This window comes from Lutra lutra, chromosome 4, assembly GCF_902655055.1.
Source record: "Lutra lutra chromosome 4, mLutLut1.2, whole genome shotgun sequence".
Lineage (NCBI taxonomy): Eukaryota > Metazoa > Chordata > Mammalia > Carnivora > Mustelidae > Lutra > Lutra lutra.
In genome coordinates, this window is record NC_062281.1 from 164,203,092 (window position 1) to 164,223,086 (window position 19,995).

Consider the following 19,995-nt stretch of genomic DNA (forward strand, 5'->3'; position numbering starts at 1 on the left):
ATTTATTTATTTATTTATTTATTTGATAGACAGAGATCACAAGTAGGCAGAGAGGCAGGCAGAGAGAGAGAGAGGGTGGGGAAGCAGGCTCCCTGCTGAGCAGAGAGCCCAATGCGGTGCTCGATTCCAGGACCCTGGGATCATGACCTGAGCCGAAGGCAGAGCCTTTAATCCACTTAGCCACCCAGGTGCTCCTGGGTAGAGCTTTTGAAATAAACATTTCTTCAAATCTAAACTGAGTGATAATGGTGTTACAAGAGTACTCGATGCAAGAGGATACTGGCGGGAATGGCAGGATATAATGATCATAATGGTGCTGGCGTGTTTTACCAGTGTCAGAACTCTTCGCCTGTAGCTGTGGCCCCATAGACTGCCCAGCACCTTGGAGGAGGCACAGAAAAGTTGCTCCACAGAATCTCAGCAATTGAACTGACCACCCAGTGCCTATCAAAAGAGGCAGGCAATACTCCAGAAGCAAGAAAGTAAAGCAACACCTCAGTGAAGCCTGGATTAGAAAGGTAAGCTTTCATGAGGAGCCCCTACTGACCTTCACAAAATCTCCAAGTTTTGCCTTCACCCTTTCTACCACCAGGAAAAAGAAAGGAAAGAAGCAGGACTTCCTGGCATTAATTTTATCCTTGTCATGATTCTGAATTCCCATAGTCCACAAAACTATCCCAGCTTTTCCTGTTCCAAATTTGGCTTTGAATTTGAAATCTAAATCACCTAATGGATAAAAGTGAAGGGTTATTCAGTGGAATGATGCCATGGAAAAGTATTGTTAGATTCTCGCTTTGAACACAAAGGAAATTCGAAACTATTAAGCCACCTTGTGATTAATATCAGGCCTCTTTAACCTCAGAATTATGGAACCGCCATTAACTGATAGTCCTCAATAAAACCATATTGGTTCCAACAAAAGTTATACAGAGGGGCACTGGGTGGCTCAGTGGGTTAAAGCCTCTGCATTCGGCTCAGGTCATGATCTCAAGGTCCTGGGATGGAGTCCCACATCGGGCTCTCTGCTCAGCAGGGAGCGTGCTTCACCCCCCACCACCTGCCTCTCTGCCTACTTGTGATTTCTGTCTGTCAAATAAATAAATAAAATCTTTAAAAAAAAAAGTTATACAGATTCAACCCAACCAGATATCACTGAAGGTGTTTTGAACTCAGCAAATCAAGTAGTAATAATTGTGGTATTAATGGCAGTTATTACTATAACTTGAATTTGGAAGGATAATATTTGGCCTCACATTTCACAGCTGGTTATAAGACATTTACTGAACATATTTCAGAAAGCAGTAAGGAAGGGGGCTTGAGGAGAGATGCTGGGCATTGGGAGAGAGCAAGCAGATACCACACAGAAGGATTGACAGGACACACCAAGCCCCCAGATTACATGGGCAAAGAATGGATAGTAGAGCTATTACGGGAGTTAGTTATGCTTTCCAGGCTACTTCAAGATAATAGTGGTACAAAATGGGAGGAAATGGAAGGACGAAGGGATTCAATTAGGCCAGAGAACAGTGTCGTGGTATTAAGGGTTAGAGAGAACTGGGGGAGTTCTGGAGGAGAGGAAGAATACAGGAAATTTAGACTTCAAGGTGCACAATATTCCAGGTGATTAGGAAAAAAATTAATGCAAGAGATGCAAGAGTGTTGCCTCTAGGGAAAATTCAAGGACACTCTACTGGGAAGGGAGTAAAAACCAAAGCAAAAAACAAAAAACAAAAAAACAAAAACAAAAACAAAACCTAATTCATTGATACCCAAATTAACAGAGAATTTATTTAACAATAATTTCTTTTCCTAAAGGTTTTGTTTATTTATTTGACAAAGAGAGTGAGTGAAAGAGGAAACACAAGCAGTGGGAGCAGCAGGCAGAGGGAGAAGCAGACTTCCCACTGAGCAGGGAGTCCAATGCAGGGCTCCATCCCAGGACCTCAGGACCATGACCCTATCCGAAGGCAGATGCTTAACCAACTGATCCACCCAGGCATCCCTAACAATAATAATTTCTAACTCCATCCCTGAATATACATCTGCATCCTATGAACTGTGCTGGTTTGTAGACCAAATTCCAAGAGGACAGGGGCTGTGACTTCTTTCTGCAGTGCCAGGGATCTGGGAATGACAATGGGCAATCAACTGGCTCCCATCCACGAACTATAGGGAAGCAGAGATGGAGGTGGCTGGCTTAAGTAAAACCTTGCTAGCTTTCTTGATTTCTCCATTTCACCAACACACCAAGGCATCACGTATCCTCCCTTCTTCCTTTGTCACATCTTTCAGCATCTCCCCATTCAGTGCCGCCATCCATGACAAGCCCCTTCACAAACCATGCCGAGATCTCCCTCAGTAAGTACTCTTTAATCCAACCCCTCATCAGGTATCCCAAGCCATTCTTCTGAAAATATTGCATCACTACCTCTCCTCCACCCCATCCCTCACCCCTGATGCTTAAAAATACAGGTTGTTCATCATTGTTAAAATAAAATCCATTTTCACCCTGAATTACAAACTGTAGCAATCTGTCCTTGTAGAAAAACTAATAAAACCTCATCACACTTTAGCCACAAGACTCACCTCTCCACTACCCTGATCCCTGACTGTCTAGTTGTAAAAGAGCCACCAGGTGGACATCCCACCTTCTGGAAGGAACTCCAACAGCCACGAAGACATCTCTCCCATTATCGAGAAAGCCCACTTCCCCACAAGGCCTGAAGCAGGAAGCTCTCATCAGCTACCAAGTTCCCTCCACCAATGCCATAGCTTCCTACCCCGTCCCCAGATGGGGGAAACACTTCAAAAACCCACGAGACCCTTCACTTTCTGCCTGAAGCCCTCTGGAACTGCTGCCCGGCTCTTTGTCATGCCAGATACTGGAGCCCATTGGTGCAGCTGTACCCACCCACCCAAATGCCCTGCCTAGCCCAGCGCTGTTTCATCATTGAGTAAATGCTTTTGGACAATACTAGCACCCAAATCTGCACCTAAGTACCAAAATCTCTACCACCCCAAAACCCTGAACTCTCTAGTCATTCATTATTCCCAGACTCTGCACAGCCCCCCCCCCTCCATTTACCCAAGTCCCCACTTCTCCCTTTCCCCAGTTCTGCCTCTCTTGCTATCTTGGCCTCATATTCAGCCACTGTGCCCACAGTATCTTTAACCTGGAATTCTCCCTGGGGACACCACACCCCCTGACGCTTTCTAAGAGAGAAGTGCTTTGTTCTCATTCCTAACCTGTGAGTTCCCAGACATTCTCAACCCTATGACCTCTTCTCCCACTTCCTTTCTGGTCATCTCAAGCCACACCCACAATGGAGTTCATCACCCCTAAAACTGCACTGCTCCTCAGTAAGAATCCAAACATTCCCACTGCACTGAGCATAAAGTAAACACTTTCTAAAGGGCTCATTAGGACTATCTCTTTCCTACTTCTCAATGTCATCTCTACCTCTCCTGCTCACTTTATGGTGACCATGGGAGCCTTCTTCCAGTTCTTTGGAAAATGCAAAGTCCTTTCCTGACCTGAGGCCTTTCTACCTAGTATCCGCTTGCCTGAAATGCCATTTTCTTGGCTCTTTGCAAGGGTGACTCCTCTCATCCACAGGTATCAGCTAAACCTTAAACCTTACCAGGGCCTTAACCTGTTAGCTTTCAGTAAGTAGATTTCCCTCCATTTTTCTCTATTACAGAAACTACTTATGTCCTGAGACAACTGTAACTTCATTTCTCAATAACTGAGCTTATTTTCCATTTTGAGCTATCACTCCAGTGGTGAGAAAAACAATACTCATTTTCTAGGGATTTCTATCTCCCTCCCCCTGACTCCAAGTTCTGGAGAATTTACAAAGTGTTGGGGTATACAGTGGTGAATAGGAGTGGGACGAGAGGTAGCCTGATCTTCTGTGCCTGGCACCCATTGAAAGAACCTCATTCCTATGAGGTCATCAGCCCTTCAGAGTCACTATGGCATTGGGTTTGGCATTGTCATTTCATGACTGTAAATCTCTCCACATATCTGTTTTGGTTTCCCCAAGGCTTGATACTGGGCCAAAATGGATGCTCAAGAAATAATGGAACTGAATTGACTCATCCCTGAGGCCTTTGGGCCACCACTGAGGCATGAAAGGAAGCTGCATGTTCATGCTAACTCTGAGCCCCCATGCCAGGATTCTTAGCTTCATATGTCATTTAAATCCCTTGAAAGAATGAGAGTCACTGCTATGTGTGCTGCCCACTGTAGTTTACAAAAGACAATGCACGTGCAGCGACTTTTATTCTTCTAGGTTCTCCTTAACCCGTTTTGTGGTTCAGAGAGGATTCACAAGTTTACCGCATTCAAGTTTCATTTACTCCACCTTCTGTGGCATAGAATTTTAGAGATACAGAGGTCTTGGATACCATTACATTTAAGATGATCATTTTATAGATGAGGAAAGTGAGATTCAGAGAAAGAAAGTGAATTGCCCAGAGTCATAAAACAAGTTACAAGGTTGGAACTAGAACCCAGGTCTCTTAATATCAGATTCTGTGTCCTTCTGCAACACAATGCAGAACATACCATTGGCTCCATGAACCACATTGGTTCTGTACACCAAGTCAGGTATCGGGCTACCTTGGTTCCATATACCAGTGGCTTAATTTTCAATGTTAGCTACATATATTCACTGTTTGCATGTACCACTTTGATCGCCTACATCATCTTGGCCCTCTACTGTGTCCATGTACCATGTCATTTACAATTACCATGTTTCATGTTGGTTACATGTATCCTATTCCTATACCATTATGGTAGATTATATTACCACCCCCATTATTGCTGCTTTCACTATAGAAGAATTCTATATCTATACTGCTGCCACATGACATGCATTACTTTTCTGTGGGAAGAAAATACTTCCTGCCCTTTTGCTATTGGGTTTGACCATATGATTGCTTTGACCAGTAGGATATCAGCAAAGAGATGTGTTTCACTTCTGAGCAGGAGCTTTAAGAGCCATCATGTGTCTTTCTCTTTGTCACAAGAATGGGATATTCCAGATAGAGTCTCCCCTTTCAGATTGGATCCAAGAATCCAATGGCAGAAGGCCAAAGTCCACCTACAACTGACATGGAAAATGAGCAATAAATGAGCTTCTGCTGTTGTGAGCCAGGAAGATTAGGGAGTTCTTTGTCACTGTACCACAATGTAGCAAGTTCAGCAAGACGGCCCTGTTGGTTTCATGCACCACATTTGTTCCACTGACTAGGTGCTATATTTGTTCCAATGTGCAGTACTGTTTGCAGACATTATAAATGCTGTCCTTTTCCTTAGCACTGGACACTTTACTTCAGGCCTCTCCTGTCTCCTAATTTACCAGGCCACCCTACCCCACCCCATCACTTTGAAAAAAGCCCCTTTAATGTCCTTGTTCCTCAGACTGTAGACCACAGGGTTGAGGAAGGCAGTAAAGACATTGTAAAAGAGTGAGATCTCCTTGTCTCGCTCAGGAGAATAGCTGGAGTTGGGCTTCATGTAGATGTATATGGCTGGAGCATAAAAGAGTGTGACCACGGTCAGGTGGGAAGCACAGGTGGAGAAAGCCTTGCAGCGGCCCTGAGTAGACTTGATCTTGAGAATGGTCTGGCCAATACGGATGTAGGAGGCCAAAATGAGGGACAGTGGGACAAGAACCATGAAGATACTGATGACCAGGTCCACCATCTCAATGAAGTGGGTATCCATGCAAGCCAAGCTTCGTACTGAGGGGCCTTCACAGAAGTAGTGGTTGACCATGTTGGGCCCACAGTATGGCAGCCTCATGGTGAGGAAAGTATGGATCAGAGAGAAGAAGAAACCACAGGCCCAGGTCCCAGCTGTCAGCTGTGTACAGAGGTCCCAGCTGAGGATGACAGTATAACGCAGTGGGTGGCAGATGGCCACATATCGGTCATAAGCCATGACTACAAAGAAAATACACTCAGTTAGGCCCAGGGCACCAAACACATACATCTGCAGCCAACATCCAGCGAAGGAGATGGTCTGAGAGTGAGCGAGGAGATGCACCAACATCTGGGGGATGGTGGTGCTGACATAGCTCATATCTAGCAGGGAGAGGATGCAGAGGAAGAAGTACATGGGTGTGTGGAGCTGCATGTCCAGGCAGATCAGGGTGATGATGAGCGCATTGCCCAGGACTGAGCTCAGGTAAAGGAGAAGGAAGGCAATAAAGAGGACTCTGTTAGATGTGGGGTCACTGGAGAAGCCAAGAAGAATAAACTCAGAAACCCAGCTTTGGTTCTGCCGTGGAGGCGTCCACATGGTGGGGCCTATAAGGGAATCACACTCGTTTAAACATCATCTGAATCCAGCAAGAATGTTGGCCCTCGAGGCAGGGATTTTAATTCTGACCCCCATGACTCTACTGTCTTGAACAAATTACTTAACAGCTCGTAACACTCATCTCTCAGGGGCTTTATGAGGAGTAGAGGATATATAGATATAGATATATACAGATATAGATATATATCTATATATAATCTTAGAGGATATATATTATACATCTAAAGCATCTGATACAATGCCTTCAAAGAATACAGAATGCCAAGTGCTCATACGCAATCACCCCAGTCTTACTCCCCACCCCTCGACGGACAAATTGGTTGCCCGTGTCTAGCGACAATCTATGTACATCACATCAGCTCCAGCCCTCAAACCTTTAGAGGTCGAGTTCCCCTCTGCCCTAGAGATCCTTTGTCTGGAAGTGCTACTACAAGCCTCTCCTCATTCCGCAAACCTTTCTCCTTGGCTGGCAGTCAATGTGAGGCTTCGTCAATAGAGAGCGCTAGAGGGGCACTGTGATGTGCTAACCCCGGGAAGGCACTGAGGTTGGGATTTCAGTCCTTCACTCAGTTTGAGAGCCAGTAGCACTCACCTCAACTGACCTCAGTGGACCAACTGTAGTCACACACTCAGGCCACACTCTTCCCATCCAGTGGCCACTCCTATGCAAACCCTGGCCACCAGCAGCTGACAGGTATCCCTGTGGTAGCCACACCCTCTTTGAAAAAGTATGAAATCCGTCTTTTTTTGGGGGGGTGGGCAGGAGCGGGGGTGGAAGAGAAAGAGGTTCTAAATAGTCAGTTCCCGGGGCGCCTGGGTGGCTCAGTGGGTTGGGCCTCTGCCTTCGGCTCAGGTCATGGTCTCGGGGTCCTGGGATCGAGTCCCGCATCGGGCTCTCTGCTCAGCAGGGAGCCTGCTTCCCTTCCTTTCTCTCTCTGCCTGCCTCTCTGCCTACTTGTGATCTCTGTCAAATAACTAAATAAAATCTTCAAAAATAAATAAATAAATAAATAAATAGTCAGTTCCCCTCAGTGTGTCCTTTCGTTCAGCCATGAGATAGGAGCTGCTTCCCCCCCGCCACCCCACTTGCTATTTATGGATCTCTTTCATCCTTTTTAGTAGTTACCCACGTTTTACCAGTTAATGATTCTTTATATTGAATTTTCCCTGTTCACACAACTGATGTGCTCTGTTTCCTGACAGCACCCTAACTGGTATGGATGCTAATTCTATGTCAAGTGAATTTGATAAGGAATGGAATGGGACATAGTTACAGGCTCTCTATCTATAAAGTATTATTAACTACCTAAGTAAGAAGTAATAGCTCTCAGTGGAGAAACTGGGCAATATCTTAACTGAGCGATTACAGTTAACATCACCATTAAGGAACAGATAGACACACTGTGTCTCCATATCTGAAATCCTAACAATATAGCATCTATATATTAGTTCAGCCCCAAACACAAAATCTAAATCTAATTATGAGGAAACATCAAAGAAACCTAAATTGAGGGATACTCTATAAAAATAACTAGCTTTTAATCTTCAAAAATATCTTCATCACAAAAGACAAAAAGAGGCTGAGAATCGGGGTGCCTCAACGGCTCAAGCCGTTGAGGCTCTTACACTCAGTTCATGATTGCAGGGTCATGGGATCAAGCCCCAAGTTCCCCTCAGAGCTGAGCAGGGAGCCTGCTTAAGACTCTCTCTCTCTCCCTCTGCCTCTCTCCTCACTCATCCTCCCGCCCCACATGCGCTCTCTTGCGCTCTCTCTCTTTAAAAAAAAAAGAAGAAAGAAAGGAAAGGAAAGGAGAAAGGAAGAAAGAAAGGCAAGCTGAGACTCAATATAGGTGGAACGATACTGAAAAACAAAGCATAACAATTAATGCAATGTGTAATTTGGGAAGGGACGAATGGCATAAATAACATTACTGTGACAACTGATAAAATTGAAATATGAATTAGATTAGATAAATGTGTTGTTAAATTTCCTGAATTAGACAACTACTATATAAGAGAATATTCCTTTATTCTCAGGAACTATTTACGAAAGTATTAAAGGGTAAAGGAATGTGATGTCTGGAAATTACTCTCAAATCATCTGGAAATTATAACATTAACATGACAAATTATTAAAAATTAATAAATCTGGGTGTGGGGCATACGGGATTTTTTTGTAGTATTCTTTCAGCCTTTCTATAAATTTGAAATTATTCCCAAAAAGTCTTTTAAAAATTAAAAAAAATATTTAAATGTGAAATAACTTTTTCAGACAAACAAAAAGTAAGATTATGTGAAGGGAGTTCTTCAGGCAAAAAGAAAGTGATAGAAACATGAAAATGCAAAAAAGAAGGGCAAGTCCTTCAAGGAAAGGATAAATATGTGGGTAAATATAAATTTAAAATGAACATAAAACAATAATAAACTCTTGTGGAATTTTAAAAAATGAAGGGCAAAGATCATGATAACAATAAGACAAGAAATTGAGGGGGAAATAAAGTCAGAGTTTTCTAAGTATGCAGTGTAACTGGAAAAATGGTAAAATTAATTATTTGCATTAGACTTTAACATGCAAGATTTAGGTTGTACCTCTAAGGAGATCATTAAAAGACTAAATAACGTGGGGCACCTGGGTGGCTCAGTGGGTTAAAGCCTCTGCCTTTGGCTCAGGTCATGATCTCAGGGTCATAGGATCAAGCCCCCTGCATCGGGCTCTCTGCTCAGCGGGGAGCCTGCTTACCCCCACCCCCGCCTGCCTCTCTGCCTACTTGTGATCTCTGTCTGCCAAATAAATAAATAAAATCTTTAAAAAAAAAAAAAGAATAAATAATGCATTACTAACAATCTAAAGTAGTAGAAAATGGACAAAAAAATGTTTACTAATCCAAAATAATGCTCTTTTGAGAGAGGGAAAATAATCAAACAGAAAAGAGGTAGACCAAATAGAAAATAAATAGAAAGATGGTAAATATGAACTTAAGTACTTAAGCAATTACTTCAAATGCAAAAGGACTAAATATTTTAATAAAAGTCATATTTTCAAACTGAGTTTAAAAAAACCCTACATATTACTTACAGGAAAAGCACCTTAATCATTTTCCAATATTTCAATGTATCAAATCAATGCACACCTTAAACTTACATAATGTTATGTCAATTATAGCTCAATAAGGTGGGATGGAGGAGAGGAACACATTTTAAGGACACCGGTGCACTAGGAAGAAAGAACAGAAGAAAATATACCATGCAGAGACTAATCAAAAAAAATGTCGCTTCATGAAACATTTATCAAAATTGACCATATGTTGCATCAGAAATGTAACATCTGGGGGCGCCTGGGTGGCTCAGTCAGTTAAGTGTCTGCCTTTGGCTCAGGTCATGATCCCAGGGTCCTGGGATTGAACCCCACACTGGGCTCCTTGCTCGGCAAGAGCCTGCTTCTCCCTCTGCTTCTGCCTGCCCTTCCCCCTGCTTGTGCTCACTTGTGTGCGCGCTCGCTCTCTCTGTCAAATAAATAAATAAAATCTTTTAAAACAGAAAAAGAAAAGAAATGTAAGGTCCCAAAATCCAAAGGATGGAAGTCATTTAGAGTATATTCTCTGATTACCGTGAAATTGGCTAAAAATCTATTTCAAAATAAATACAATAGGAAGCACTGTTTCTCCCCTTACTAAAAATCCTTTAAGTGTTCCCCATGACCCCTCACTTTAGACAGATTCACAGAGCCCTTCCTAAAAGATCTGTCCCCCACCCCTGACTTCTTCAGCCTCAGGACCCAACCCTCTCCCTGCGCATCTCCTTCCCTACAAGTCTAGTCTCCATACAGGTGTGCCCAATTTCCTGTATGTGTCTACCTCTGTCACACCTTCACACCTTTGCCGAGGTCTTCAGCATGGAGGAGTACCACCTGCTGTGTCCCTCCACCCACATGCACTCCGCTGTGGTCCAGCCCTTATTCCTACATCAGGTTTCAGTTTAGGTGTCATCCCACCAGGAAGCCTCCGCCGCTGACCTACACCACCATCTCCCACTCCTAAACCTCCACTAGATGCTGCCTCTATTTCTCCCAGGACGCCTGTGCTTACCGGCAAGTTGTAATCCCAGCAATCCTAGAGGGTTCTGATATGCAGCTGGAGATCTAATATCTTGGGAAATCTTTCTCCCGTTAACTTAATTCCCACCAATTGAGTTGGAATACCTGTAATAAAGTATGGATATATGGGTGAATTTATAACCTCCTTTTCAACAACAACAATAATAATAATAATAGATAATATTTAACTAATTAACTAATATAATATTTAACTAATTTCTGTGTGCCACGCATTGTTACACTACCTCATCTTCACAACAGCCCCTTGAGGTAAGTACGATGACCTCCATTTTACAGAGGGAAAAATAAAGGCACACAGAGAGAAGTGATTCAGTCCAAATAATGGGGTCTGTGTCGTGGAACTGGGGTTTGAGTGGAGGCAATGTGGTTTCAGGGCCAACTCTTAATTATTAACTTCACTTGCTTCCAGCAAACAGGCTGTACGTGGGAAGGGTGAAGAAAGCAAACTTCCCCATCAATGCATCAGTTTGATCTTGAGATTTGTCGGGAGCTGCTCAATGGAATCATGGCCTCTGAGGTTCAGACAGCCACTGGACAAGACTGGATTGGAATCCTCCAAAGGCAAAGGACTAACTAAAGTGGCAGCCACAAGCTCTCTCTCATCATAAAGTTCCCTCCATCTGCTCCCATCATATGGGTATGAGGAGCCACAGGATTGCACTAGAAGCAGACAGAATCCATGGAAGAGGGGGCGCCTGGGTGGCTCAGTGGGTTAAAGCCTCTGCCTTCGGCTCAGGTCATGATCTCAGGGTCCTGGGATCGAGTCCCACGGCGGGCTCTCTGCTCAGCAGGGAGCCTGCTTCCCTGCCTGTCTCTCTGCCTACTTGTGATCTCTCTCTGTCAAATAAACAAATAAAATCTTAAAAAAAAAAAAAAGAATCCATGGAAAAGGACTTGGGAAAGTATTGCCATTCTGGAATTTAGCAAATCTTCATAAAAGCCTCTCTCAGAGTCATAGTTGATTTCCATGGGATGGGGGACATCATTTAGTTTCAAAAAACAACAACAACAACAACAAACTTCTGAGATTCTGTCAGCCCAGTAGTCTCTGTCTTAATAGACAATACCCAAGCCAGACTTGTGAGAGCACGGAGGGGGGTCCTAGTCATCATGGCGACCCCTGTCATTGTTGCAGGCTTCTCCCAAGATAACTATCATCATTATCCTTTCATGGATATAGCTTTCAGCTAGACTGGGAGATCCTTAAGCTTAGGAAATTATATGATTCATTTCTCTGTTTCTAGCCCTTAGAAAGTGGCTTAACACAGGGGAACTATGAATAAATATTTATTAAATAAATGAGTGAAAGAAGGGGGTCTAGGAAGAAGAAAGGAATGGCAGGGATTGAAGTGTGAAGTGGTGAGGTAAGAACACTAGGAAATAAGGAAACAGGGCCGGGGGGTGTTGGTGGGGAGGTCCAGAGAAGACCCAGGGACTAGGGGACTGGGTTACTTCTGATTCCTAGGCCCTATACACGCCTGGATCCTGACCACAGTCCCAAGCCCAGTGACCATCCCACCCCTCAGATAGCCACAGAAACAAGTCATAGAGAGGCTGTCACTTGAACTTGAGGAAAAGACTTAACAGGAGCACACCTGGGCAGTTGAGTCCAGTGTATCAGAATTCCAGACAACCTAGTCTCCAGAAAAGCATGAGACTTCTGAGAGGTTGGAGGCTGAACCCCCTCCCTTCTCTCCATTGTGCAGCTGTCTGCACCTAGCCCGGCAGCTCTGGCTCCTGAAGGCCTTGACTGTCTGGTCCTGGGGCACAGGAAAAGGGAGTTTTGGCTATCTCAGGCTCTCCTCAGTGGACCAAGCTGCTGAGGCTTTATGGACCTGCTCCTTACCAGGCTCTCCTAGGTGACCTGAAGAAGGGCCATCCCTCTGTCTCTTGCCGCCACCATCCCTGTCCCTGGTGAGGATGGCAAATGGTATTCTCTGAACATAGTTAACAAGAACGTTACAAGGAAGAGGCCTTTGGGGACAAAGCAAAAGCAAACAACACCCAGGTTGGGGCGGGGGACGGGGGGCGGGGAAGGGTGGTAACCTGACTTTCCTTTTCCAGCCTTTTGGAGGATATGCTCAGCCAGAGGAGAAGGGGTTGGACCTGGTCAACTTGAAGAAATGTTAAGAACTTTAGGAAGGCCTCATTCTCATTTGCCTCTTAACTTCCCAAACCCCTGTTCCCCCAACTTGTCAATTAGACCATGTTTGAGTCACATCTCTATTGCCTACTGAACCACCTGGGACAAATCACAATCCTCCCCCAATTCCCCACCAGTCAAATACCTTGGACAAGTTACTCAGCCTCTCCAATGATAATTAAAGAGTTGACCATGAAGCACCTACCCTATGCCAGGTCTTGAGCCAGTCCTGGCAAATAGTATCTGGAAAGGAAATGGAGCAGTCTTATTTGCATATAAGGAAGTTGAGGTCCGGAGGAGTAAGGAACTTGCCCAAGGGCTTACATCTTATGAGTACAGAACCAGAACTCAAAGCAGGATCTATCAAGATCTTGTGCCTGTTCTCTTAAACTTGCTGTTAGCCTGCCTCAGCTTTCTCCTCTGTAAAATGATAATAATTTCTTAATATCCCCAACCTTCTCTGTAAAATGATAATAATTTCTTAATATCCCCAACCTTCTCCGTAAAATGATAATAATTTCTTAATATCCCCAACCTTCTACAGTGGCTGGGAGAATTAAATATGATAATGTGTTGAAAGCCCAGGCATGAGTCCTGGCCATGCTTCCATGACTATGAGTTCTCGCACCTGCCTTCTGTCTGGGCCTCGGTTCCCGGTCTATTCAGAATGAGGAGGTTGGGCTCTGATCACCTCCCCCACCAGCCACAGGTCACAGAGCCCATTTGAATGTTCAGAAATGTCATCAGATGGTTACTAAACAAAGCCATTATTAAAGTCAATCTATGTAAACAAGGATAAGTAAATGACACCAACACAAATGGCAATGGACCTTGAGGTTATTATGCTAAGTGTAATAAATCAGGCAAAGACAAATACTGTATGATCTCACTTATTTGTGGAACACTAAAAACATCAAGCTCGGAAACAAGAATGGTTGTCAGACCCGGCAGGGTGGGGGAGATGGAGAGGCTGGTTAAGAGGTACAAACTTTCATTTATGATCAACTTCCAGGGACCTAATGCACAGTGTGTGACTACAGTTAGCACTACTGTACTGTACGCTTGGAAGTTGCTATGAGAGTACAGCTATAACGTTCTCATGACAACAACAAAATGGTAATTACATGAGGTGAGGATGTGTTAACTAACTTTATAGCAGTGAACATTTTACAATATATACCTGCATCAAATCATCACATTTGTATACCTGAGACTTATGCAATGTCATATGTCAATTATAGCTCAATAATTTGGAGCAAAAAATCAGCTTACAAAATGAAAAATGAAGACCAAAAAGTGCTCAAAACTCTTCATACCTTAATTATTCTACATTTTAGCGTTCTCCATGTTCTAGAAGTTGTTTGCATGTACTGGATCTGTATGATGGAAATACTCCATAATGAGGTAATTCTGTGCATCTCCTCCCACCTCTGGGTGCAGTGACATCATGTTTTTAGCTTGAAATTGGCCATGATGGGTTATTAATGCCATAGAAATCTGCAAGCGATACAAATCAGAACCCCTCTCTCCCTTCCAGGAATGATAATTACACATTTACCAGCACATCACTGCTTCTAGTCCTGAGTCCTAAGAATCTAGATATCTCAGGATAATCTAATGGTGGAGGCATTGGTAGGAGTCAGGAGAGCCCTGGAGGAACAGCCTCATCCAGGAGAGGCACAGCCTACCAGCTCCAGTCCTTCCCCCGCCCCAGCCCCCAACAGAGGCTCCCAGACAGTCTGGCATAGCCCCTGGCCCTTCCCTCCCTTCGGTCTGGACCTTTGTCAGCCTCCTCAGACCCATGGTCGAGGCCTTCTGATGCAGACCATGTAGCAGGCTGGCTCTGCCATTTGGCTGTTCAGCAAGTAGAAGCGCCTCCCAGGCCCCAGTGGAAGCAAAGGACAAAATCCCTCCAAGCTTAGTTTGCATGGGCACCACTTCAGCCTCAGGGGACAGGGATGTACAGGTGAAGAAACAGTAGGGAACTTGCCAAAGGTCACATGGCTGAGAAGCAGAGGAACACTGGGGCAGTGTCCAGGGCTGCCTCAGATGAGACAAGCTGAGTTCACACGTCTCTAAAATAGGGAACACTTCCCTCTCCCACTCTGTTACGATGCAAATCAACAGATGGTGAGAGATGGTATGGGTGTGTGTGTGTGTGTGTGTGTGTGTGTGTGTGTGTGTTGGAGCCCAGGGTTTAGCATAGAAGAAGCACTCAGTAAAGGTTAATCTCATCCCTGTATCTACTTCCTGATCTCCCTTCACAGTCCCCCTGCCTCGAGTCACACCTGGCAGGGAGGGGACACATTCACTCCTGCGTGGCATCTCTGGAGCTTGCTCTATTGCGTGCCTCTGAAAGGAGCTTTCATGGAATTCGCTTTGTGGTTCCTTGGGAGGGGTGGGGTAAGGGGAACTATGATCCCAAACCTCTCTCCAACCCCCAGCTCTTCCTCAGCCTCAGCTACACTCTCAGGGGACTGCCCTAGGGTAGTCTTCCCCTGTACCCCAACCACATCCCCCCACTTCCCCCAGCCCCTCCTGATGAGCTCACAGATTCAGGGGAGGACCGAGTTTGGGTGAAGAACTCAGGATGATAAACACATGCCTCATTCAATTCTCTTTCTCAGAACCATGATGCAAACGATAAGCACCCCTTGCTCAGACCCAAGGCCCTGAAGTACTTGTCTTGTACCCTCACCTCAGATGTGAAGAGGTATCCATGCCGGTGCCCACCTTCTCACTAAATGGAGGAGAAAAACTGGGGCCCAGGCAGGTACACTGACTTGCCCCAGGTCAGAAGCAATCTAGGGTCATAAACAGGATGAAACTTGGGACACCCTGAGTTTTCCATGATGGAATTACTTAAAGACTGCCAAGCATAGTCTACCCTCTGTTTCCCAGAAAATGAAACATGGCCAGAAAGAGCCAAGGGATTTGGCCAAAACCACACAGCTAAACAATGGAACAGCCAGCACCGGAATCCTGGTGCCTGCCTCCTGGGCTGAGGCTGTGTCCACAATATCACATGCTTCAGTACTCCAATCTGGACTGATGGCTATACAGGACCTCTAACTGAAATCCTGCCTGCTGTCCCCAGAGCTGGTTGCAGTCGCTAGTGGGGGTGAGGTCAGCCAGGAGTTGGCATGAGAGAGAAGATTGTACTCCAGCTGCTTGATTCTGGACCCAGGGGCCCGCAGGCCTCAAAGAGCAGAGGGTGGGCTCTTGAGAAGGGGAGGGCTGGGGCCCACAGTGCTAACCACCAGGGCTGTCTAATTGGCCCCAGGAGGAGAACGCCTCTGGGAGGGACCCTGTGGGAATTGGCCCTCATTTGCTAAGACAGGTGCCCCAGAAAGTTTTCTGGGTTTGTGTCTAGGAGAGAAGCTGAACAGATAGTAGGAGGTGGTGATGATTCTAATGATCAAGATTATCTTATTGGTGCTTTGGGACAGGCTCATAGCACTTTACAGTTTACAGAGCACTTTCACATGTGTTGTGTTTTTTTTAAAGATTTTATTTATTTATTTGACAGACAGAGATCACAAGTAGCCAGAGAGGCAGGCAGAGACAGAGGAGGGGAAGCAGGCTCCCCACCGAGCAGCTCCCTGCCGAGCAGATAGCCCGATGCGGGGCTCGATCCCAGGACTCTGAGATGACCTGCGCTGAAAGCAGAGGCCTCAACCCAGTGAGCCACCCAGGCGCCCTCACATGTGTTTTTTATCACCAGGTCCTCTAAGCACTCCTGTGAGGAAGGTGTTATGGTCCTCATTTCACAGATGATGAGAACAATGGTGACAGACACTTGCTGGGCACTTGTCACAGGCCAGGTCCTCAAGTAGGCATTGATAGTGGTTTTGGTCACTTTGCTGCTGAGGTCAGAAGGGGCCTTCAAGGTCAGCATGCCCAGCTCCCCACTCCTCTTCCACAGCCAGGAAAATTAAGCCCGGAGAAGGAAAGTCATGGGCCTATATGACTTAGTGGAGGAGACTAGAACCCAGACCTCCTGCCTCTTGGCCATGGGTCCATTCCATCATCTCCAAGCTTCCTCCCCTGCTCTGCTCTCTGGGAAATTGGAAGAACAAGCTGTCCATCTGACCAGCAATAATGAGTCACTCGCAGGGACCCAACCATGTATCCCCTCAGCATCTTGACTCCTGGGTGTCTGTATCCCCCCAAGGCTGTGAATCTTGTGTGAGTCAATGGCAGCCACCCAGACAAGCTACAGGGATAGAATAATAGTAACAGCAAAGACAGTGATACTGATCATGGTAATGATAGTAGTCACAGCCAGCCCTTATGAGGTATTGCTTCCTGAGTGACTGGCACTCTTCTAAATCCTTTACTTACAGTAACTCATTTAATATTCAAAACATTCTTATGAAACAGATGGTGTAATCTTCATTATTTTGCAGATGAGGAAACTGAGTCATGGAGATTTGTAATATGAACAATGTCTGAGAGCCACTAACTGACAGTGTAGATACTAACAAGTGGTATAATGTTAAACGTTTAACAACCAACTCCCTAGAAAGAAAGGAAGGAAGACATGCACCCAGGTCAGCCTTGGTGAGTCAAAGTCCAAGTCACTAAGCCCATGCCTATCCTTCCTCCTTGCTACCATGGCCACTTTGTTCATGAACCCATTGAGCAGTGATTGTGGTGGCTGGGGAAAGAGGCTGACTTATAGATAGAACATATTGTTCTACCCACTTGATTATTAAAATCCAGTTCTAGGGCACCTGGGTGGCTCAGTCAGTTAAGTGTCTGCCTTTGGCTCAGGTCGTGATCCCAGGGTCCTGGGATCTCTGCATCATAGGGCTCTCTGCTCAGCAGGGAACCGGCTTCTCCCTCTGCCTCTCCCCCTACTTGTGTTCTCTCTGTGTCTCTCTCTGTAAAATAAATAAATAAAATCTTTATAAATAAATAAATAAATAAATAAATAAATAGAATCTTCTGCTGGGGACACCCTTTGGTGAGCATTCATACGGAACCCAAACATCATCACATTCTTTGTTAGCTGGAAGAGGACTACCCTCAGACCTGGTCTCTCCAATTTTCTTCCAAGTCCAAGTCCCCAGCCATCTAGCCAACCCACTGGCTACAGTCCACTAATTAATATAGATTCTTACCTCTTGCCATTTTTCCTTCCAGATGAAATGAACAACCAAGTACCCGGCTTGATGTTCTACCGCCTAGGAGGATTTCTTTCCACCGTGGGCCTTCAGGGGTGTCCCAGAAAGGACCCAGAAAGTAGTACAGCTGTCCACTTCCAGATGGTGCCTGTTTATCATGCAGACCCATCTGTAAACTGGGCCTGAGTTTTCTCTTCCTCATCAGTTAATCACAGGGGACCCCCACGAGACCACAGGCATTTGGGCTACTTTCTCATGCAAATTACTTGTACCTTCAGGGATTGCTGGAGTCCAGTTGTACACATTTCAATTCTATTTGATGGTGTGGTATTACTGTGCATGACAACGTTGGAACTGGTAAGTCAGACAACAAGACCAGGTTCACAGTGGGAGTTTAGATGACAAGCTCATTTGGTGGTTCATGGTCAAGCCTTCAGTCTCTATGAGAGCCCAATAGCAAGCCAAAAGCTGTTTTTCAAAAAGAGAGTAATTATCCTCAGAGGGTATCAAAGCTTTACTCCAAAATCCTCAGAGTCTGTGTTGTGATTCACCTTTAGTGGCCTGTCAGAGGCCCCAAACAACATCCCTATCTGCTGCTGACTTGAGCTCCACGAGATCTGCTGGACCATATGGTTCAAATCGCAGAGCAGCTTGCATGGCAGTCTGGACTTGCTGCAGAACTTTGTCTTGTCTTGGGCTTCACTCAAAACTAAAGGCTTCTTAATCTCATCACCAATTTAACCCATCTTCAGATTATATTCTATGCCCTTAGTGCTGCTCCCCCAAGATAGTCATCAAGTGGGAAGTTTAATCAAATCCCTATCACTCCCTTTCAAAGAGTGGAGAGAGAGAGAGTTGCCCAATGCATTTTATGAATCGAATTTACCCTTGACACCAAAACTAAGTAAGGGCAACACAAGAAGAGAAAATCATTGACTAACCCCCAAATGAATATAAGTACAAAAATCACAAATAGCGAAGTCTGAAGTCCCTCCTCCTCAATTCTAAAAACAACAACAAAACTCTGAAAACCAATTTCTTTCATAACTTATTTAGAGGCAAAACCTGGAACAGATTGATCTGACCTAACCTGGTTTGAACATTTATACATTTTGGTGCTGAAATATTTAATTACAGCATGCTGCCCTACACCCACCTGTGTTCTGTAAGTTAGGATTTGGAGGAGCCTGAAGAGACAGGACAACCAGAAGTGGTGGCATCCTGGGTGATCTTGGAAAAGAGAAAGGACATTTTGGGGAGGACAGTAAAAATAAGGAAATCTAAATATAGACCAGTTAATAGTGATACATTGATGTTGGTTCATTAATTGCAACAAACGTACCATAATAACATAAGATGCTGATAACAGGGGAAACATGGTATGGGGTATATGAGAACTCTTTATACTATCTTTGTAATTGGGTTTATTCAAAACAAAACAAAAACAAAAGCAAACAAAAAAAACCTCTTCTGACTCCACTTCATCCTGCAACTACCTACCTATTTTTCTGCTGTCCTTTACAGCAAATTTCCTCAAAAAAGCTGATCTACTCACTATCCCAAATTTCTCCTGTCTTTCTCTTTTGAATCCACTGTAATCAGCCCCCTGTTTTTATTTTTATTTTATTTTTTCAGTGTTCCAAGATTCATTGTTTATGCACCACACCCAGTGCTCCATGCAATATATGCCCTCCTTAATATCCACTACCAGGCTTACCCATTCCCCCATCCTCCTCCCCTCCAAAACCCTCAGTTTGTTTCTCAGAGTCTACACTCTCTCATGGTTCGTCTCCCCCTCCAATCTCCCCAACTCTCTTCTCCTGTTTTTAAACCAATTCTCGGTCATCATTCCCATTGACAGCACTTATACAACTGATCACTCCTTCCTTGAAACATTCTCTTCATGTGGATTCCTGGACATGGACCGCTCACTTCCTGTATTCCTCCTACCTCTCCAGTTCCCCTTCTCAATCTCCTTTGCAGAGTCTACTTTTTAAAGACGGTGTGAACCTGGCTCAGTTGTGGAACTTGTTCTCTCCTCTCTCTGTTGAACTCTTTGCTGTCTTCAAACATTTGCTCCTCTTCAGGAAAAGAAAGAACACCTCCAAGGGCAGAGGTAGAGAGGAAAGCAGAAGCAGAAGGCAGAGCTACAGGCCCAGAGGGTGGAGCGGTGAGGCAGGAGAGCAGAGCATCAAGCCATAAAGCATTCTTTTCCAGCCTTGAAACCTAATGGAATTTGCTGTACTGGATCTCAAACTTGCTTGACACCTGTGACACC

At 44.8% G+C, this 19,995-nt stretch overlaps 1 protein-coding gene across 1 annotated transcript; it reads right to left on the reverse strand.

Moving 5' to 3' along the window:
- Positions 1-5,362: 5,362 nt before the first annotated feature.
- LOC125098817 (olfactory receptor 2A12-like) lies at positions 5,363-6,310 on the reverse strand. The gene has a single exon (XM_047727981.1). It carries the CDS (start codon positions 6,308-6,310, stop codon positions 5,363-5,365), a length of 948 nt encoding a protein of 315 aa, XP_047583937.1.
- Between the last annotated feature and the right edge of the window lie 13,685 nt (positions 6,311-19,995).